Source organism: Halichoerus grypus, chromosome X (genome assembly GCF_964656455.1).
Source record: "Halichoerus grypus chromosome X, mHalGry1.hap1.1, whole genome shotgun sequence".
Lineage (NCBI taxonomy): Eukaryota > Metazoa > Chordata > Mammalia > Carnivora > Phocidae > Halichoerus > Halichoerus grypus.
The window spans coordinates 70,954,915-70,978,163 of NC_135727.1; the positions used below are offsets into that span (position 1 = coordinate 70,954,915).

Here is a 23,249-nt window from a genome sequence, read left to right on the forward strand (position 1 = left end):
TGAGTTGTAGGAGTTCTTTGTATATTTTGGATATTAACCCTCTATTGAATATGTGGTCTTCAAATATTTTCTCCCATTCCCTAGGTTGCCTTTTATTTTGTTGATGGTTTCTCTGAAATTTCTAATGTGGGGAAAGAAGAGAGAATATTGATTGCCACTTAATCTGTAACTTATACTGATCTAGACGGATCATAAAATGCACTTAGAACTCAACTAGAGAGGGTATTGTGTTTTGGTTGCCTAAAAAAGAAAACAATACAATTTCTTGTTTTTTTTCTAGAGGAGACTTAGAAAAATTAAGGTCAAATGTAGAGATATCTCTGTAATTTTATTATTTCTTTTCAACCTTTAGGTACAAAGTTACGCTGATGCCCTAAACTGGTACTATTATTCTCTGAGATTTTATGCAGCTGATCAAAGAGATCTGGACTTGGCCAAGCTGCGGAGGAACATGGCTTCCTGTTACCTGCATTTGAAACAACTTGATAAGGTCCTTTGATTTATCTATTTTTCTTTTTCTTTTTTTTTTTAAAGACTTTATTTATTTATTTGACAGAGAGAGACAGCGAGAGAGGGAACACAAGCGGGGGGCAGCGGGAGAGGGAGAAGCAGGCTTCCTGTGGAGCAAGGAACCCCATGCGGGGCTCGATCCCAGGGCCCTGGGATCATGACCTGAGCCGAAGGCAGACGCTTAACAACTGAGCCACCCAGGCGCCCCTGATTTATCTATTTTTCAAAGGCAGGAAGTGTTACATGCAGTGGCAGAGAGGTAGATATAGTTTGGTGTGTCTTCTTGGCTACGAGGTTAAGATATCTGAGAGTTCTTTCATACAAGATAAACTCAAATTGATATTTTCCTGATTTGTACACTGTAAACATGACTGATTGGGACTTCCCAGAAAGAGAGAACTTGAAAAACTATTAATTCCATTACTTACTGGGTTTTTTTGGCACCCTTTTCTGAGAAGTAATATATCATTGGAACTTCTGAACAAAGTTGTCTTGCTACTAACCATCTGCAATATTGTCTTTGAAGCCGACTAAATTATAAGGTACACTTTTATTGGTCAAACATTTCAGTGTGGGAAAATACTCCGATAAAATGGTCATTCTTTTATGTACTGGGTTACCTGTTGCCTATCCAACCACTTTAGAAAATGTTTAGCAACCGATTGTTTTTCAGAACAAAATTCTAGGAGGTGAATGCAATAAAAACCTATTTAAGGAAGGGACATTTCTTCCTTTGGGCATCATATAGTATGCACTTAAGTGGGGAAAGGTATTGGCTTGTGGAAGGACAAGTGTGGGCCCAGATACAATATGAAGGCTTTTGTTGCTTTTCAGGTTTTAATGACAAATTTAGGGGAAAATATGTGATTACTGGTTGCAATTCCAGACATTTTCTTTGAGTTTTTGTTTACTTTGAAGGGTTGTTTGACTAAATACTTTAAATTTTCTTTCAAAAGAATATTTACCATTTAGTTTGTATATTAAAAATTTATAGTTCTGGAAGAGAAGTTGAAATGTTACTTAGTTCATGATATTTCAGCATAGCCTAGCATTTAAGTGTTTCAGAAAGACAGTTGACACTACTATTGACTTAAAGACCTGAAAAAAAAGATTATCGTACAGGTTTCATTACCTAATTCATTATATTTCTGCGTAGGATGCCATTAACTATTTCAGAAAGATAGTTGCTTACTTAAAGACATAAAGAAGGTGATCAGAAAGTTACTGTAACTTTCATGATTTATGTTGGCCTGATAGTTTGGGAAGGACTTGGAGTCAGACATGCCATTTGGATGAATATTTTTCAGGCCAAGGAAGGGTATCTCTTCTGCTATCTGTTCAGCTAATGCAGATAGAGTACAGCACAAGACACTGTGATAGTCTTTGAGGTTACAGACATGAATAAGACATAGTATAGTAGCCTTTAACTCAACCAAGCAGCTAGCCTCAGGGTATCCTAATGGGCAGATCTTTAAAGGTTTTATTTATTTATTTGAGAGAGAGAGCGAGCACACGCATGAACAGGGGGTGGGTGAGGGGCAGAGGGAGAGGGAGAAGCAGACTCTCCATTGAGCAGGAAGCCCAACGTGAGGCTCGATCCCAGGACCCAAGGATCATGACCTGAGCCAAAGACAGATGCTCAACTTACTGAGCCACCCAGACATCCCTAGAATATGAGGCTCTTTTTAAGAGTGGAGGTCAGGCATAGAGGACCAGTCTGGGATGCAGTTACTAGAATTGAAGTGAGTAGATACAGTCTTTCAAGACTTGAAGCAGTGCCTCTTCTTTTTTTTTTTTTAAAGTAGTCTCTACACCCAGTGTGGGGCTTGAACTCACGACACTGAGATTGAGTCACATGCTCCACCGATTGAGCCAGTCAGGCACCCTGAAGCAGTGCTTAAGTCTCCTCTGACTAATGTCAAGTTTGATCTTAGAGCCTAATATAGGACTAAGCCTATAATTTGGAGTACAAATGGTATTAGTAGTAAGGAGGAGAAGAAGAGGAGAGCAGGAAACCAGGCATGTCCTAATAGTGTATACTCAGCATGTAATTATATCATTTAAGGCCAGACTGGTGATGAAGCCAAAAGTTATTCTCAGTATGTTCAAGGTAATCTTGTTGATTACTGTTAGTATATTTTTCTCTTCATCCTTTCTGTCTTGAACTTAGCAGACATTGATTTGGTACCCGCCATATGTAAGGAATACTCTCCTGTGCACTAAGACATATAGAAAGGTGAAAAGAAATTACACAATCCATTATATTTTACTGTTTTACTATTCCCACCTTCCCTTGTTAATTTTCATTGTCTTTTTTTCACTCCTTCCCTTGAGCTATTTGAACATTGTTTTTTTTTATATATATATTTTTAAAGATTTTTATTTATTTATTTGACAGAGAGAGACACAGCGAGAGAGGGGAACACAAGCAGGGGGAGCAGGAGAGGGAGAAGCAGGCTCCCCGCTGAGCAGGGAGCCCGATGTGGGGCTCGATCCCAGGACCCTGGGATCATGACCTGAGCTGAAGGCAGACGCTTAACGACTGAGCCACCCAGGCGCCCCTGAACATTGTTGAGAAAAAATTTATGAAACCATGTTTACTGGATCTGCTAAAATTGCATGGTTTTTCAGCTAGGTACTCAATAAAACTGACTCTTACTAACTTTCTGTCATATTCCTCACAATGGTGATTCCAAAATTTTTTGTCCTTAAGCCACCATGCCTTACCCTTCCCTTTAGCAAAAAACGTTATCTTGTAATTTTCTGAACTTATAGCCACTCACATAAACTTCATCAACTTCTCCTTTCTTTACCCTTCCTTTCTTCTTCTTATCTCTTAGAAAGAACTTTTTCTGGGGACCTTCTCTACAAATCTCAACTTGAACTCTTTTTTTTTTTTAAAGATTTTATTTGTTTATTTGACAGAGAGGGAACACAAGCAGGGGGAGTGGGAGAGGTAGAAGCAGGCGTCCCGCTGAGCAGGAAGCCCGATGCGGGGCTCGATCCCAGGACCCCGGGATCATGACCTGAGATGAAGGCAGACTCCTAACAACTGAGCCACCCAGGCGCCCTCAACTTGAACTCTTTAATATTTCTCTCTCAACTGTTTCTTTCCCCATCACTACAATTATTTTGACATCTTCTTTATTCAAAAACCCTCCTTCAGTCTTGTCATCCTGCTCAAATTACAGTTCTCTCTTGTCCTTCCTTTCACCAAACTTTTTAACCTAAAATTACTGCTATTTTTTTCACTGTGCATTTATTTAAAAAATATGTATTGACTGTCTACTATATGTTAAGTACTGTCCTAAGCATTGGAGTATAGTAATGAACAAAATAGACGAAAACACCTACACCCATGGAGTTTATCATTCTACTAGGAGAGACAGAAAATAAAAAGATGAGTATTATGGTATATTACAGAGGTCAGCAAAATTTCTGTGAAGAACCACATAGTAAATATTTTAGGTTTTTTACACCATACAGTGTCTGTTGCAGCTATTCAACTCTGCTGTTGTACCATGAAAACAGCCATAGACCATGTGTAAACAAATTGGCATGGCTGCATTCCAATGAAACTTTATTATTTAGGAACACTGAAATGTGAATTTCATATAATTTTCATGTGTCATAAAATATTATTATTTTTTGGATTTTTTTTTCAACCTTTCAAAAATGTAAAAGCCTTCTTAGCTTGTGGACTATACAAAAATAGATGGTGGCCTAGAAGTGGCCCAAAGGCCATAGTTTGCTGACCCTGTTACATTAGTGATAAGTGCTAAGGAGAAAACTAAGGAGGAAAGGGTGGCATTAAATGTTTTAGAAGAGGAATAAAGGGTTGAAATTTTAGATAGGGTGGCCGAGGAAGGCCCCAGTGAGAAGGTGATTTTTGAGTAGAGACCTGAGGAAATGAGGGATCTGGCTATGTGGATATCTGGGGAGGGGGGAATCCCACGGCATTCCAAATAGCAGGAATAGCAAGTGCAAAGGTAGTGGGGATAGGAGCATACCTGGGGTATTTGAAGAATAGCAAAGGGACGGGTGTGGCTCTAGCACAGGTAATATTAAGGAAAGTAGGAACTGTGATCAGGGAAATAGTGGGGAAACGGATCATGTAAGAAAGACATTGTAGTTCGTTGTAAAGATTTGTCATTAATGACATGATCTGACTTGCATTTTATTTTATTTTTTGAATTTAAAAAATTTTTAAGATACAGAACACTTCACAAATTTGCATGTCATCCTTGTGCAGGGGCCATGCTAATCTTCTCTGTATTGTTCCAGTTTTAGTATATGTACTGCCAAATTGAGCACGATCTACCCTGCATTTTAATAAGATCAGTCTTACCACTGTATTGAATAGGCTAGGGCAGGTGCAAGGGTGGAAGCAAGGAGACCATTTAGGAGGCCACTGAAATAATCTAGGCAAGAGATGAGGTGGCATGGACTGGAGTGGAAGAATTGTGGATGGGGAGCAGATTCTAAATAGATTATAAAAGTAAAGATGACAGAATTCCCTGACAATTCCCAACCAGATGTAGGATAGAAGAAAAAGAATAGACAAGGCTATCTAAGGTTTTTGGCCTCACTACCTATCCCCCTCTTGATGATTTTTGCATCTTTGATTCTATAAAGATCACTAGTGACCTTTTAATGATCAGGTCTAATGATCTTTTCTCAGTCCTTCTTACCCTCTGATCTCTCTAGCACAAAACAATGTAATACTGTCAACCACTTCATCCTTCTGGAAACTTTCTCTTTGGCTTCTATGACATCTCTTAATCCTATTTATTGCTCTAGCTATTCCTTCTCTGTTTCTGTTACTGGCTCTTTTCACCAAATAAATATTGGATGAGGGCAGGTATTATGTTTGTCTTCTTCACTATTTTATCCCTAACACCCATGACCATGCTTGGTACGTGGTAAGTTTTCAATAAACATTTGTTGAGTGAATTTATTATCTGATCTCTTCTTTTTTTTTTTTTCTTCTTCTGTACACTCTACCCTCAGTAATCCATCGTAGCTTCAACTCTTCATTCCTAAATCTGTATGTCTAGCCCTGATCTCTCTCATAGCCCACATTCACTTTTCTATCGTTGGGTGTACCCAGCAATCTGAGACTGAAATTTTAGATTCTTGGATTCCTTCTGCTCCCCCTGTATTCATCACGTGCCATGGCTGATCAGTTCTACTTCTGCAATATTTTTGCCAGCTGTCTCCTCTTCCATCTTTACCTCACTACTCTAGTCCAGGCTTTCATCACTTCTGTCACCATTGGAATAATCTTCTAACCAATTACAGGGAGCCATTTGATAATTTTCAGTGGCTCTCTATAAATAAAGACCAAATTCCTTGGTGCTTAAGGTCCTCCATAATCTAGACATAATATAATCCTATTTTATTTCCATTACATGTATACTGTGTTTGTCCTAAATTGGATTATTTGCAGCTTCCTAACCATGATCTGTGCTTTTCTACCTCTGTACCTTTTTCCATGCTTCTCCATTGCGAATGACCTCTTCCCTGCATTTCTACCTTATGAAATTTCCTTTATCAAAGCCTAGGTCCTAATGACAGTCTTCACTTTATAAGGAAATTTCTGAGTCTTACTTTTCTTCTAAAACTTTGTAACACTTCTGTTTATACCTAGGTACTTATATTCTGCATTGTATTCTAGTTATTTGTATACCTGACTTAGCCCCCTATCAGAGTGCCACCTCCCTGAGACAGGGACCATATCTTATCTTTATTTTCCCTGACAGCTGGCATAGAGACTCAATAAACACCTGTCAGTTTCTTGTGATTAAAGGAATTGCATTTGTTCATACTGTTTTTGTCCTTGCTCCTGTGGAAAATTGGAAACTAAAAGTGATGAAGATCTATGCTTGATTATCAGAACTGAAGGAGATTACATTATTTTAGAAAACACCCCATTATTCTTTTTTTTATTATTATGTTATGTTAATCACCATACATTACATCATTCGTTTTTGATGTAGTGTTCCATGATTCATTGTTTGCGTATAACACCCAGTGCTCCATGCAGAACGTGCCCTCTTTAATACCCATCACCAGGCTAACCCATCCTCCTACCCCCCTCCCCTCTAGAACCCTCAGTTTGTTTTTCAGAGTGCATCATCTCTCATGGTTCATCTCCCCCTCCAATTTCCCCCCCTTCATTCTTCCCCTCCCGCCAGCTTTTTTTTTTTTTAACATATAATGTATTATTTGTTTCAGAGGTACAGATCTGTGATTCAACAGTCTTCCACAATTCACAGAGCTCACCATAGCACATACACTCCCCAGTGTCTATCACCCAGCCACCTATCCCTCCCACCTGCCACCACTCCAGCAACCCTCAGTTTGTTTCCTGAGATTAAGAATTCCTCATATCAATGAGGTCATATGATACATGTCTTTCTCTGATTGACTTATTTCGCTCAGCATAACACCCTCCAGTTCCATCCACGTCGTTGCAAATGGCAAGATTTCATTCCTTTTGATGGCTGCATAATATTCCATTGTATACATATACCACATCTTCTTTATCCATTCGTCTGTTGATGGACATCTTGGCTCTTTCCACAGTTTGGCTATTGTGGACATTGCTGCTATAAACATCGGGGTGCACGTACCCTTTCGGATCCCTACTTTTATATCTTTGGGGTAAATACCCAGTAGTGCAATTGCTGGATCGTATGGTCAAAAGCTTTTTATCTTGATGAGGTCCCAATAGTTCATTTTTGCCCTTGCTTCCCTTGCCTTTGGCGATGTTTCTAGGAAGAAGTTGCTGCAGCTGAAGTCGAAGAGGTTGCTGCCTGTGTTCTCCTTTAGGATTCTGATGGACTCCTGTCTCACATTTAAGTCTTTCAACCATTTTGAGTCTATTTTTGTGTGTGGTGTAAGAAAATGGTCCAGTTTCATTCTTCTGCATGTGGCTGTCCAATTTTCCCAACACCATTTGTTGAAGAGACTGTCTTTTTTCCATTGGACATTCTTTCCTGCTTTATCAAAGATTAGTTGACCATAGAGTTGACGGTCCATTTCTGGGCTCTCTGTTCTGTTCCATTGAGCTATGTGTCTGTTTTTGTGCCAGTACCATACTGTCTTGATGATGACAGCTTTGTAATAGAGCTGGAAGTCCGGAATTGTGATGCCGCCAGCTTTGCTTTTCTTTTTCAACATTTCTCTGCCTATTCGGGGTCTTTTCTGGTTCCATACAAATTTTAGGATTATTTGTTCCATTTCTTTGAAAAAAGTGGATGGTATTTTGATGGGGATTGTATTGAATGTGTAGATTGCTCTAGGTAGCATTGACATCTTCACAATATTTGTTCTTCCTATCCATGAGCATGGAACGTTTTTCCATTTCTTTGTGTCTTCCTCAGTTTCTTTCATGAGTATTTTATAGTTTTCTGAGTACAGATTCTTTGCCTCTTTGGTTAGATTTATTCCTAGGTACCTTATGGTTTTGGGTGCAATTGTAAATGGGATCGACTCCTTAATTTCTCTTTCTTCTGTCTTGTTGTTGGTGTATAGGAATGCCACTGATTTCTGTGCATTGATTTTATATCCTTCCACTTTACTGAATTCCTGTATGAGTTCTAGCAGTTTTGGGGTGGAGTCTTTTGGGTTTTCCACATAAAGTATCATATCATCTGCAAAGAATGAGAGTTTGACTTCTTCTTTGCCGATTTGGATGCCTTTTATTTCTTTTTGTTATCTGATTGCTGTTGCTAGGACTTCTAATACTATGTTGAATAGCAGTGGTGATAGTGGACATCCCTGCCGTGTTCCTGACCCTAGGGGGAAAGCTCTCAGTTTTTCCCCATTGAGAATGATATTCACTGTGGGTTTTTCATAGATGGCTTTTATGATATTGAAGTATGTACCCTCTATCCCTATACTCTGAAGAGTTTTGATCAAGAAAGGATGCTGTACTTTGTCAAATGCTTTTTCTGCATCTATTGAGAGGATCATATGATTCTTGTTCTTTCTTTTATTAATGTATTGTATCACATGGATTGATTTGCAGATGTTGAACCAACCTTGCAGCCCAGGGATAAATCCCACTTGGTCGTGGTGAATAATCCTTTTAATGTACTGTTGGATCCTATTGGCTAGTATTTTGGTGAGAATTTTTGCATCCATGTTCATCAGGGATATTGGTCTGTAATTCTCCTTTTTGATGGGGTCTTTGTCTGGTTTGGGGATCAAGGTAATGGAGGCCTCATAAAACGAGTTTGGAAGTTTTCCTTCCATTTCTATTTTTTGGAACAGTTTCAGAAGACTAGGTATTAATTCTTCTTTAAATGTTTGGTAGAATTGCCCTGGGAAGCCATCTGGCCCTGGGCTTTTGTTTGTTGGGAGATTTTTGATGACTGCTTCAATTTCCTTAGTGGTTATAGGTCTGTTCAGGTTTTCTGTTTCTTCCTGGTTCAGTTTTGGTATTTGATACATCTCTAGGAATGCATCCATTTCTTCCAGATTATCTAATTTGCTGGCATATAGTTGCTCATAATATGTTCTTATAATTGTTTGTATTTCTTTGGTATTGGTTGTGATCTCTCCTCTTTGATTCATGATTTTGTTTATTTGGGTCATTTCTCTTTTCTTTTTGATAAGTCTGGCCAGGGGTTTATCAATCTTGTTAATTCTTTCAAAGAACCAGCTGCTAGTTTCGTTGATCTATTCTACTGTTCTTTTGGTTTCTATTTCATTGATTTCTGCTCTGATCTTTCTTATTTCTCTTTTCCTGCTGGGTTTAGGCTTTATTTGCTGTTCTTTCTCCAGCTCCTTTAGGTGTAGGGTTGGGTTGTGTATTTGAGACCTTTCTTGTTTCTTTTTTTTTTTTTTAAAGATTTTATTTATTTGAGAGAGAGAATGAGATAGAGAGAGCATGAGAGGAGGGGGAGGGTCAGAGGGAGAAGCAGACTCCCTGCTGAGCAGGGAGCCCGATGTGGGACTCGATCCCAGGACTCCAGGATCATGACCTGAGCCGAAGGCAGTCGCTTAACCAACTGAGCCACCCAGGCGCCCACCTTTCTTGTTTCTTGAGAAAGGCTTGTATTGCTATATACTTTCCTCTTAGGACTGCCTTTGCTGTATCCCAAAGATTTTGAACAGTTGTATTTTCATTTTCCATTTGTTTCCATGAATTTTTTTAATTCTTCTTTAATTTCCTATTCATTCTTTAGTAGGATGCTCTTTAGCCTCCATGTATTTGAGTTCTTTCCAACTTTCCTCTTGTGATTGAGTTTTAGTTTCAAAGCATTGTGGTCTGAAAATATGCAGGGAATGATCCCCATCTTTTGGTACTGGTTGAGACCTGATTTGTGACCTAGGATGTGATCTATTCTGGAGAATGTGGCATGGGCATGGGCACTAGAGAAGAATGTGTATTCTTTTGCTTTGGGATGGAATGTTCTGAATATATCTGTGAAGTCCATTTGGTCCAGTGTGTCATTTAAAGTCTTTATTTCCTTGTTGATCTTTTGCTTAGATGATCTGTCCATTTCAGTGAGGGCGGTGTTAAAGGTGTAAAGGGGGGGTATTGTTGTTGATGTGTTTCTTTGCTTTTGTTATTAATTGGCTTATATAATTGGCTGCTCCCATGTTAGGGGCATAGATATTTACAATTGTTAGATCTTCTTGTTGGATAGACCCTTTAAGTAGGATATAGTGTCCTTCCTCATCTCTTGTTACAGTCTTTGATTTAAAATCTAATTTGTCTGATACAAGGATTGCCACCCCAGCTTTCTTTTGGTGTCCATTAGCATGGTAAATGGTTTTCCACCCCTTCACTTTCAATCTGGGAGTGTGTTTGGGTCTAAAATGAGTCTCTTGCAGACAGCATATCAATGGGTCTTTGTTTTTTATCCAATCTGATAGCCTGTGTCTTTTGATCGGGGCATTTAGCCCATTTACATTCAGGGTAACTATTGAAAGATACGAATTTGGTGCCATTGTATTGCCTATAAGGTGACTGTTACTGTATATTGTCTGTGTTCCTTTCTGGTCTATGTTGCTTTTAGGCTCTCTCTTTGCTTAGAGGACCCCTTTCAATATTTCTTGGAGGGCTGGTTTCGTGTTTGCAAATTCCTTTAGTTTTTGTTTGTCCTGGAAGCTTTTTATCTCTCCTTCTATTTTCAAGGACAGCCTAGCTGGATATAGTATTTTTGGCTGCATATTTTTCTCATTTAGTGCTCTGAATATATCATGCCAGTCCTTTCTGGCTTGCCAGGTCTCTGTGGATAGGTCTGTTATTAATCTAATGTTTCTACCATTGTAGGATACAGATCTCTTGTCCCTAGCTGCTTTCAGGATTTTCTCTTTGTCTCTGAGACTCATAAGTTTTACTAGTAGATGTCGGGGTGTTGACCTATTTTTATTCATTTTGAGGGGGGTTCTCTGTGCCTCCTGGAGTTTGATGCCTGTTTCCTTCCCCAAATTAGTGAGGTTCTCTGCTATAATTTGCTCCAATATGCCTTCTGCCCCTCTCTCTTTTTTCTTCTTCTGGGATCCCAATTATTCTAATGTTGTTTCGTCTTATGGTATCACTTATCTCTCATATTCTGCCCTCGTGATCCAGTAGTTGTTTATCTCTCTTTTTCTCAGCTTCTTTATTTTCTATCATTTGGTCTTCTGTATCACTAATTCACTCTTCTGCCTCATTTATCCTAGCAGTTAGAGCCTCCATTTTTTATTGCATATCATTAATAGCCTTTTTGATTTCAACTTGGTTAGATTTTAGTTCTTTTATTTCTCCAGAAAGGGTTTCTCTAATAACTTCCATGGTTTTTTCAAGCCCAGCTAGCATCTTTAAAATCATCATTCTGAACTCTTGTTCTGACATCTTACTAATGTCCGTATTGATTAGGTCCCTGGCAGTCAGTACTGCCTCTTGTTCTTTTTGTTGAGGAAATCACCCCATTATTCTTTTCTGTAGCTCAGTTCCTTTCCTTTGGGAAGAGGGAAACACATTTTGTTTTATTCTCCTTTAAAATAAAATATAAAAAAATAAAGTAAAATATTAAATCATAGGTCAGAAGTTAATTTGGGTGGGTTAAAGGAGTAGGAATATATTCCTCTGAACTCTTAGTAGGTTATGTACATTTATTAGTTCATACATTTGGCAACATCCTTTTGAGATAGCAAATCTAAATATAGATACTTTCTTTTGTTTATTTTCAAAGTGATATAAATGTAAATTTTTCATTGCTATTATCCATTGAGAGTATCTCCAGTACTTTGTATGAGACAACATTAAACTGTGTAGTTTCATAGACATCATCTCTGCCTTTGGGGAGTTTATAGTACCTTAAATCCAGAATCTTAATTTTATTATATTATTTTTGAGCATATTTAAGTGTTTGGTTTGCGTAAGTCATAGGCTTGAATAGACAGACTTAGTATAGGGGAAATGAGCTTGGGTTTTATGTATAGGAGCAATTGATCACAACTTCATATAATGGGATTTTGCTGCAAATCATAATAAAACCTTAATTTTCATTAAGATATGGATAATGGATTGTTTTGGTGATAGTCTATGATAAAGTTAATGGTAATGCACAATTGAGCACTCTTTAACTCAGTGTAGAAATCTCGTCTTCTGCTTACAACTACAATTTAGCTACATGAAGTGTCATTAGTACTACTAAAGATTGATGAAACTAAAGCATGATTTCAAAGCACAATGTGGTGATAAGACAACAGTTATAAGGTGAGACTATTTAGAGAATATTTATATGACCTAAAGTGTAAACCACCACGTCTCATGTGTTGGTTTTACATTGGTTCTTCTTACTACATGGAGTTCTAGAAATCATGCCTTTTTATTGTAGGGCTGCAAATGACCTTGTGATCAGAAGTAAACTAGTAATGGTCACTAGGTGGCACTGTGGCCTTTGTTTCTATTATAACAGCTTGTCATTGATTTTGTGATGCTTTGGCAGGTGTAGCCATTCCCATGATATTTTAGTCAACTAAAAACCCCAAATCTTTCACGTGTGCTGCTGATAAGCCACATTTCATCTATTCTGTTCTTGTACAGTTGTTTTGGGGGATCCAAGTATGGGATATTTTGTTATTACCTCTTTGTCTTCATCTTACTCGAATGGGCTCATCATTTCAGTCTATTGAAGTGTCTTCAGATCTGACTCTGTCTTCTAACATATTAGTTACTCTTTTCGGCTTCAGGTCATATCTACACTCAATCAGTATTCACAAAGGTCCTCATCTACACATTCCGATTCTAAATTCATATGATATATGCCACACCATTTGATATTCTATTATACACTTTTATTAATTTGCAGTTATGTTGTACGTGTAAATTTTCTTTCCACAAAAATATTTTAAACTTATCTATAGAAAGGATCATGTATTCTACTTATTCTATAATACCAGATACAGATTAGGCATTCAATAAATATTTGGGGACTTAAAACCTCAATTACGGTATTTTTATAGTATAGCTGTATCAAGAATGAACCCCAGCGGAACTTCATCTCATGTTTACTTATGTGCTTTCTTTTACATCCATATAGACTATTTCTAAAAGTTTTTACATCCAAAAGACTATTCCTAAAATAATCACCCTGTATTCTGCTCTGGTTACAGCATATCTACAGTATTGTGTAGGACTAGGGGGCAACACTTTTGAAGGAGGATATTGACAAACTCTGCTGTGCCAAGGGGAAGGCACTCAGGATGGTGAGAGCACTCAAACCATCTTATTGGAAGAATAAAGGAAATATGGATGTTAAACTTGGAAAGTGGAAGATTTAGGAGGAACATAATAGCTTCCTCCTAATATTTGAATGGCTATCAAGGAGTAAAAGAATTAAACTTATTCCATGCACATTTCCATGGGTGAGACTTACAAGGAGTGAGATTTCAAGTCCTCATAAGGAAACTAATGATTAGACCGGTCCAAAGCTGAAATGGATTTTCTTAAAATATAGTAAATTCTCTCTCAAATAAATAAATAAAATCTTTAAAAAAATATATAGTAAATTCCCTCTCCCTAAAGGTATTTAAGCAGAGAGTGACTACTTGGTGTGAATGTTATGAAGAAGATTCAAGCATCAGAAGAATTTTTTTGACTAAGAGAATTTTAAGATCTCTTCTAACCATATTGCTCTAAGATATCATTATAATCTGGTAAAATCTATAATAATCAGGTTTTTTGGGAGTTCATAAATTCACAGATTATTGAATTATGGAACTAAAGGGACCCTTATAAATCATTATTAATTTACTTTAAAAATCAAATTTATTAAAGTATAATTTACACTAAAAAAATACTCATTTTAAGTATACAGTTAGATAATTTTAGCAAATATATACCCCAGTGTACCACTACCCCAGTCTAGATATAGAATATATTCATTACCTTAAAAGATTCCCTTGTGCTCCTTCCAAGTCAATCCCCATCCACATTCTCAGCCCCAGGCAGTCACTAATACACTTTCCATCACTATTGATTACATTTATCTTTCCTAGAGTTTCATATACATGTAATCATACAGTATGTGCTTTTTGTTGTTGTTGTTGTTTTGTTTTGTTGTTTTTTTGGTCTGACTTCTTTCAGTCATCATCATGTTTTAGAGAATCACTCATGTTGTTGCATATATCAATAGATTGTTCCTATTTATTCCTGAGTAGTATTCCATTGTATGGATATTCCACAGTTTGTTTATCCATTCATCTATTGATGGACATTTTGGTTTTTCCAGTTTGAGGTTATTATGAATAATGCTACTATTGAACATTCAAGGTAGAAATCTTTGTATGGATATTTGTTTTGATTTCTCTGGGGAAATATCCGGAGGTGGAATTGCTGGATTATGTGGTAACTATATTTCTAAGTTTATAAGAAATCACCAAACTGTTTCCCAAAGGAGTTGTACCATATTACATTCCTGCCTATCAATGGTGAATGTGCCAGTTCATCCACATCCTTGCCAATATACGGTATTTTCAGTTCTTTTAATTTTAACAATTCTAGTAGGTGTGTTTTGGGTTTATTTTAGTAAAGTCAGATTTATTATATTTTTCTTTTATAGCTTGTTTATTGTGTCCTTAGAAATCTTTGCTTGCCCCAAGATGGAAGAATTTTTCTTCTATGCTCTTTTTTTTCACTTTTGATATGTTTTACCAATTTACCCAATAAGCTTGGCTGTACATTTCTTCTGTGCTTTTTTCTAGACATTTTATAGTTTTAGCTGTTTTTATTTACTTTATTTTTAAAGACTTTTATTTGAGAGCCAGCAAGAGAGAGCACGAGTGGGAGGGAGGGACAGAGGGAGAAGCAGACTCCCCGCTGAGCAGGGAGCCCGACGTGGGGCTCGATCCCAGGACTCTGGGATCATGACCTGAGCTGAAGGCAGCCGCTTAACTGACTGAGCCACCCAGGCGCCCCACGTTTTAGCTGTTTTTAGACCTATGGTCCATTTTGAGATAATGCGTGTGTGTGTGTGTGCGCGCGTGCACGTGCATGTGCATGTGACAGAAAGAGGGAGAGAGAGAGAGAGAAAGGGTTAAGGTTCATTTTCCCCCATATGGATACCATGTTATTCTAGTACTGGTATTGAAAGACTGTCCTTACGCAACTGAATTGTCTTGGTACCTTTGTCAGATATCTAGTGATCATAGATATTGGGATTTGGTTCTGTACTCCATTCTGTCCTGTTGATTCTTTATATCTATCCTCATTCCTCACTGTCTTGATTGCTGTAGTAGTATAGTAAGTCTTAAAATCAAGCTAGTAAGTCCTCAACTTTGTTCTTTTTTAGAATCTTTTGGCTACTTTAAGTCCTTTGTATTTTCACATAAATTGTAAAATCAGTTTGTCAATTACTACAAAAATGTTTGGTGGGATTTTTATTGGGATTGCATTGAATCTTTAGGTCAATTTAAGAAACAATTAACATCTTAACAATTGTATTCAAATTCATTAACACAGCATAGCATTCTATTTAGGTCTTGTTTAATTTCCCTCATCAATATCTTACAGTTTCCAGCATAAAATCTTGCACATATTTTGTTAACTTTATCCCAGAGAATACATGTTTTTGATGATGTTGTATATGGTCTTACTTTATTAATTTCAATTTCCAATAGTTCATTGTTAGCGTATAGAAATACAATCGATTTTTAAAAATTATGGTAAAATATATCATCTTAACCTTTTATTTTTAAAGATTTTATTCATTTATGTGAGAGAGAGTGAGCAAGAGAAGAGAGCACGGACAGGGGCAGAGGCAGAGGGAAAAGGAGAGGGAGATGCAGACTCCCCGCTGAGCAGGGAGCCTGACTCAGGGCTGGATTCAAGGACCCTGGGATCATGACCTGAGCTGAAGGCAGATGCTTAACCGACTGAGCCACCCAGGCGCCCCTTAACTGTTTTTATGTATAGTTCTGTGGCATTAATACATACACAATATTCAGTATCCATCTCCAGAACTCTTTTTATCATGTAAAACTGACACTCTGTGCCCATTAAACAATAATTCTTTGCTCCCCTCAACCCCCAGCCCTTGGCAACCAGAATTCTATGTTCTGTTTCTATGGCTTTGACTACGTTAGATACCTCATATAAGTGAAATCATACAATACTTGCTCATTTCTGACTAGCTTATACCACATAGCATAATGTCCTCAAGGTTCATCCACGTTGTAGCATATATCAGAATTCCCTAACTTTTTAAGACTCAGTAATATTCCATTGTATGTATATTACCACTTTTTGTTTATCCATTCATCTGTGGATGGACCCTTGGGTTGCTTCCATCTTTTAGCTTTTGTGAATAAAATTGCTATCAACTAGGTATACAAGTATCTGAGTCCCTGTATTTAATTCTTTTGTATATATACCTAGGAGCAGAATTGTGGGATTATTATTATTATTATTATTATTATTATAATTGTGGGATTCTATGGTAATTCTATGTTTAACATTTGAGGAACAGCCACTGTTTTACATGATGGCTGTGTCATTTTACATTCCCACCAGAAAGCACAAGTGTCCCAATTTCTCCACATCCTGACCCGTAGTTGTTATTTTCTCGTTTTTTGATAATACCCATCCTAATGGGTATGAAGTGGTTTCTTGTATTTTTGATTTGCATTTCCCTAATGAGCACTGATGTTGAGCATCTTTTCATGTGTTTATTGGCCATTTGTGTATCTTCTTTGGAGAAATTCCAAGTCTTTTTGCCCATTTTTTAAATTGGGTTGTTTATATTTTAGTTGTTGAGTTGTAGGAACCCTTTAATATTCTGGATATTAACTTACTATCAATATATGATTTGCAAATATTTTCTCCCATTCTGTGGATTATCTTTTCCCTTTCTTGATAGTGTCCTTTGAAGCACAAACATTTTGTAATTTTGATGAAGTCCAAATATCTATTTTTTATTTTGGTGCCTGTGCTTTTGGTGTCATATCCAAGAAATCACCACCAAATCCACTGTCATGATTTCCCCTTTTCTTCTAAGACTTAAAATTGTAGCTTTTCCATGTAGGTCTTTGAACCATTTTGAGTTACTTTTTATATATGGGGTAAGGTAAGGATCTGACTTCATTATTCTACATGTGGATATCCTATTTTCCCAACATCATTTGTTGAAAAGACTGTCCTTCTTCCATTGAATGGTCTTGGCACCCTAGTCAAAAATCATTTGAACATATATGTGAGGGGTTATTTCTGGGCTTTATATTCTAATTCATTGGTCTATATGTCTGTCCTTATGCAAGTATCACACTGTTTTGATTACTGTGGCTTTGTACTACGTTTTGAAATTAGGAAGTGTGAGTCTTCCAAGTTTGTTCTTTTCTTCCAAGATATTTTTTGGCGACTCAGGTCCCTTGAAATTACATATGAATTTTAGGATGGGATTTTTAAAAATTTCTGTACAAAACAAAACAAATGGCATTGAGATTTTCATAGGGATTGCATTGGTCACTTTGGTTGTCTTCTTTTTTAAAAAATCTTTATCTTTTATTCTGGAAAATATGTATGATTTTCAATTCTTTTTAACTTTAAAATTTTCCCTCCTAGGGGCGCCTGGGTGGCTCAGATGGTTAAACGTCTGCCTTCGGCTCAGGTCATGATCCCAGGGTCCTGGGATCGAGTCCCGCATCGGGCTCCCTGCTCAGCGGGGAGCCTGCTTCTCCCTCTGCCTCTCTCTCTCTCTCTGTCTCTCATGAATAAATAAATAAAATAAAATCTTTAAAAAAAAATAAAATAAAATAAAATAAAATTTTCCCTCCTTTTAACTTTTAAAACGTTTCCTATGTTCTTTTGGCATTATTGGCTGTATTTATTTACTCTCCTGTTTCTTTTTTAGTCTTAATTTCTGAAATGGTTTATTTCTAATTTTTTTCAGAGATCTAATACATCATTTTTGATTTTTTCTAATTCTGATTTATGCCATTCTTTTATATCTTGTATCATTTTCTTAATATCTTTTATCTCATTTTGAAATGGTCAGTTATAGTTTTGACCTTTTTAAATTGCAGCATAATTAACATACAATGTTATATTAGTTTCAGGTGTACAACATATTGATTCAACAGTTCTATTATTATTTAATACTCACCATGATAAGTGTAGACACCATCTGTCACCATACAACATTATTACAGTATTATTGACCATATTTCCTGTGCTGTACTTTTCATCACCATGGCTTATTTATTTTATAACTGGAAGTTTGTACCTCTTAATCTAATTTATCTATTTTGTGCATCCCCGCACCCACCTCCCCTTTGGCAACCACCAGTTTCTTCTCAGTATTTAAGAGTCATTTTGTTTGTTTGTTTTATATATTTCACACATAAGTGAAATCATATGGTATTTGTCTTTCTCTGACTTACTTCACTTAGCATAATACCATCTATGTCCATTCATGTTGTTGCAGATGGCAAGATCACATTTTTTATGGCTGAGTAGTATTCCACTGTGTGTGTGTGTGTGTGTGTGTGTGTGTGTGTGTGTGTGTGTGTGTGTACACATACCGCTTTATCCATTCATCTCTCAGTGGGCACTTGGGTTGCTTCCATACCTTGGCTATTGTAAATAATGCTGCAGTAAACATAAGGGTGCTTATAACTTTTCGAATTAGTGTTTTTTTATTTAGGTAAATATCCAGCAGTGGAATTACCTGATCATATGATATTACTATTTTTAATTTTTTTGATGAAACTCCATACTGTTTTCCACATTGGCTGTACCAGTTAACATTTCCAGCAACAGTACATGAGGGTTTCCTTTTCTCCACATCCTTGCCAAAACTTGTTATTTCTTGTCTTTTTAATAGTAGCCATTGTAACAGATGTGGGGTGATATCTCATTGTGGTTTTGATCTTCATTTCCCTGACAATTAGTGATGTTGAGTTACCTTTTCATGTGTCTTTTGGCCATTTGCATGTGTTCTTTGGAAAATTGTCTATTTAGGTTTTCTGCCCATATTTAAAAATTGGATTGTTTGGGAGCGACTGGGTGGCTCAGTTGGTTAAGCCTCTGCCTTCAGCTCAGGTTATGATCCCAGGGTCTTGGGATCAAGCCCCACATCGGGCTCCCTGCTCAGCAGAGACCCTGCTTCTCCCTCTCCCTCTGCTGCTCCCCCTGCTTGTGCTCTCTCTCTCTGTCAAACAAATAAATAAAATCTTAAAAAATATATAAAAAATAAAAATTGAATTGTTTCTTTGGTATTGAGTTGTATAAGTTCTTTTTTTTTTTTCTTTTCTTTTTTTTTTAGATTTTTTAAATTTATTTCTTTGACAGAGAGAGATAGCCAGAGCAGGAACACAAGCAGGGGAAGTGGGAGAGGGAGAAACAGGCTTCCCGCGGGGCAGGGAGCCCGATGCAGGGCTCGATCCCAGGACCCTGGGATCATGACCTGAGCCGAAGGCAGACGCTTAACGACTGAGCCACCCAGGCGCCCCTGTATAAGTTCTTTATATATTTTTACCAGCCCTTTATTTGATATATCATTGGCAAATATCTTTATATTCAGTAGGTTGCCTGTTTGTTTTGTTGATGGTTTCCTTTGCTGTGCAAAAGCTTTTTATTTTGGTGTAGTCCCAATAGTTTATTTTTGCTTTTGTTTCCCTTGCTTGGCCAGACACATCCATAAATATGTTGCTGAGGCTGATGTCCAAGAGATTACTGCCTATGTTTACTTTTAGGAGTTTAATGATTTCAGGTCTCACATTTAGGTCTTTGATCCATTTTTTATTTTTTGAATATAGTGTAAGAAAGTAGTCCAGTTTCATTCTTTTGCATGTAGCTATCCAGTTTCACAGCATCATTTATTGAAGAGACTGTTTCTCCCCATTGTATATTCTTGCCTCCTTTGTCATAGGTTAATTGAACATACAGATGTGGGTTTCTTTCTGGGTGTTATATTGTTCTATTGATCTATTTCTGTGTTTGTGCCAGTACCATACTGTTTTGATTACTATAGCTTTGTGGTGTCTCTTCAAATCTAGGATTATGATACCTCCATCTTTGATCTTCATTCTTAAGATTGCTTTGGCTATTTGGGATCTTTTATGATTCCATACAAAATTCCATACAAGGTAATTGGTTCTAGTTCTGTGAAAAATGCTATTGGTATTTTAATGATGGTTGGCATTGAATTTGTAGATTACTTTGGGTAGTATGCACATTTTAATGAAATTAATTCTTCCGATCCATGAGTGTGGTATATATTTCCATTTGTCTTCTTTGATTTCTTTTCATCAGTGTCTTATAGATTTTAGAGCATAGATCTCTCACCTCCTTGGTTAAATTTATTCCTAGGTATTCTGTTCTTTTTGGTGCAATTATAAATGGGATTGTTCTCTTTTTTTAAGTTTTTATTTAAATTCCAGTTAGTTAACATACAGTGTAATATTAGTTTCATGTGTACAATATAGTGATTCAGCACTTCCATACTACACCCAGTGCTTATCACAAGTGCACTCCTTAATTGCCATCACCTATCCCCACCCACCTCCCCTCTGGTAATCCTCAATTTGCTCTCTATAGTTAAGAGTTGTTTCTTGGTTTGCCAGGGTGCCTGGGTGGCTCAGTCGTTTAGTGTCTGCCTTCAGCTCAGGTCATGATCCCGAGCCCTGTATCGGGCTCCCTGCTCAGCGGGAGGCCTGCTTCTCCCTCTCCCACTCCCCCTGCTTGTATTCCCTCTCTTGCTCTCTCTCTCTGTCAAATAAATAAATAAAATCTTATAAAAAAGAGTTGTTTCAGGGCGCCTGGGTGGCTCAGTCGTTAAGCGTCTGCCTTCGGCTCAGGTCATGATCCCAGGATTCTGGGATCGAGCCCCGCATCGGGCTCCCTGCTCGGTGGGAAGCCTGCTTCTCCCTCTCCCACTCCCCCTGCTTGTGTTCCCTCTCTTGCTATGTCTCTCTGTGTCAAATAAATAAAATCTTAAAAAAAAAAAAAAGTTGTTTCTTGGTTTGCCTACCCCTCTTTATTTTCCCTTTGCTCATTTGTTTTCTTTTTTTTCTAGAGAGAGAGAGAGCACACACACACGAGGTGGGGGGCAGAGGGAGAGGGAGAGAGAGAATCTTAAGCAGACCCACGCAGGGCTCAATCTCATGACCCTGATATCATGACCTGAGCTGAAACCCAAGAGTTGGTTGCTTAACTGACAGAACCATCCAGGCGCCCCCATCTGTATGTCTTCTTTGGAGAAATGTCTGCTTATGACTTCCGCCCATTTTTTTGCTTGGATTATTTGTTTTTGGGGTGTTGAGTTTTATAACTTCCGTATATATTTTGGATACTAACCCTTTATTGGATATGTCATTTGCAAATATCTTCTCCCATTCCGTAGGTTGCCTTTTAGTTTTGTTGATTGTTTCCTTCACTCTGCAGAAGCTTTTTATTTTGATGTAGTCACAGTAGGTTATTTTTGCTTTTGTTTCCCTTGCCTCCAAGGACATATCTAGAAAGAAGATGCTACAACTGATGTCAGAGAGGTTACTGCCTGTGTTCTCCTCTAGGATTTTGATGGTTTCAGGTCTCAGATTAAGGTCTTTCATCCATTTTGAATTTATTTTTGTGTATGGTGTAAGAAAGTGGTCCAGTTTCATTCTTCTGCATGTTGCTGTCCAGTTTTTCCAATACCATTTGTTGAAGAGATTATCTTTTTCCCATTGGATATGCTTTCATGATTAATCAAAGAATAGTTGACCATATAGTTGTGGGTCCATTTCTGGGTTTTCTATTCTGTTCCATTGATCTAAGTGCCTGTTTTTGTGCCAGTACCATACTGTCTTGATCGCTACAGCTTTGTAATATAACTTGAAGTCCAGAATTGTGATGCCTCCAGCTTTGAGCTTCTTTTTCGAGGTTGCTTTGCCTATTTGGGGTCTTTAGGGTTTCCATATAAATTTTAGGATTGTTTGTTCTAGCTCCGGAAAAAATGCTGGTGGTATTTTGATAGGGATTGCATTAAATGTGTAGGTTGCTTTGGGTAGTATAGACATTTGAACAGTATTTGTTCTTCCAATCTGTGAGCGTGGAATGTTTCCCATTTCTTTGTGTCATCAATTTCTTTCATCAGGGTTTTATAGTTTTCAGAGTACAGGTCTTTTACCTCTTTGGTTAAGTTTATTCCTGGATATCTTACGGTTTTTGGTGTAATTATAAATGGGATCAATTCTGTAATTTCTCTTTCTTCAGTCTCATTGTTAGTGTATAGAATGCAGCTGATTTCTGTACGTTGATTTTGTATCCTGTGACTTTACTGAACTTGTGTATCAGTTCTAGCAGCTTTTTGGTAGAGTCTTTCGGGTTTTCTATATAGAGTATCGTGTCATCTGCAAATAGTGAAAGTTTGACTTCTTCCTTGCTGATTTGGATGCCTTTTATTTCTTTGTGTTGTGTGATTGCTGAGGCTAGGACTTCCAGGACTATGTTAAATAACAGTGGTGAGAGTGGACAACCCTGTCCTGTTCCTGACTATAGAGGAAAAGCTCTCAGTTTTTCCCCATTGAGGATGATATTAACTGTGGGTTTTTCATATATGGCCTTTTTAATGTTGAGGTGTGTTCCCTCTAACCCTACTTTGTTGAGGGTTTTTATCATGAATGGATGTTGTATTTTGTCAAATGCTTTTTCTGTATCTATTGAGAGGATCCTTTCTTTTATTAATGTGGTGTATCACATTGATTGATTTGTGAATACTGAACCCCCATTGCAGCCCAGGAATAAATCCCACTTGATTGTGGTGAATGATTCTTGCAGTGTACTATTGGATTCAGTTTGTTAGTATTTTATTGAGAATTTCTACACCCATGTTCATCAGGGATATTGGCCTCAGTTTTTCTTTTTCATTGGAGTCTTCATCTGGTTTCGGTATCAGGGTAATACTGGCCTCATAGAATGAATTTGGAAGTTTTCCTTCCTTTTCTATTTTTTGGAATAGTTTGAGAAGAATAAGTATTAACTCTTCTTTAAATGTTTAATAAAGTTCGCCTGTGAAACCGTCTGGCCCTGGACTTCCGTTTGTTGTGAGATTTTTGATTACTGAATCAATTTCTTTGCTAGTTTTGAGTCTGTTCAGGTTTTCTATTTCTTCCTGTTTCAGTTTTTGTAATTTATGTTTCTTGAAATTTATCCATTTATTCTAGGTTGTCCAATTTGTTGGCATGTAATTTTTCATAACATTTCCTTATAGTCCTTTATATTTCTGTGGTTTCAGTTGTTATTTTTCCTCCCTCAT

At 37.3% G+C, this 23,249-nt stretch overlaps 1 protein-coding gene and 1 non-coding gene across 2 annotated transcripts in view; one reads left to right on the forward strand and one right to left on the reverse strand.

The window, feature by feature from the left end:
* The window catches only part of TEX11 (testis expressed 11), a 299,675-nt gene that overhangs the window by 170,019 nt on the left and 106,407 nt on the right, over positions 1 to 23,249 (forward strand). The window contains exon 16 of the mRNA XM_078065032.1: positions 353 to 490. Coding sequence (XP_077921158.1) covers positions 353 to 490 — 138 coding nt within the window. The remainder of the gene's footprint in view (positions 1 to 352; positions 491 to 23,249) is intronic.
* Positions 4,718 to 4,824, reverse strand: LOC144380640 (U6 spliceosomal RNA). The gene has a single exon (XR_013444864.1). It is a non-coding gene; the product is annotated as a U6 spliceosomal RNA (small nuclear RNA).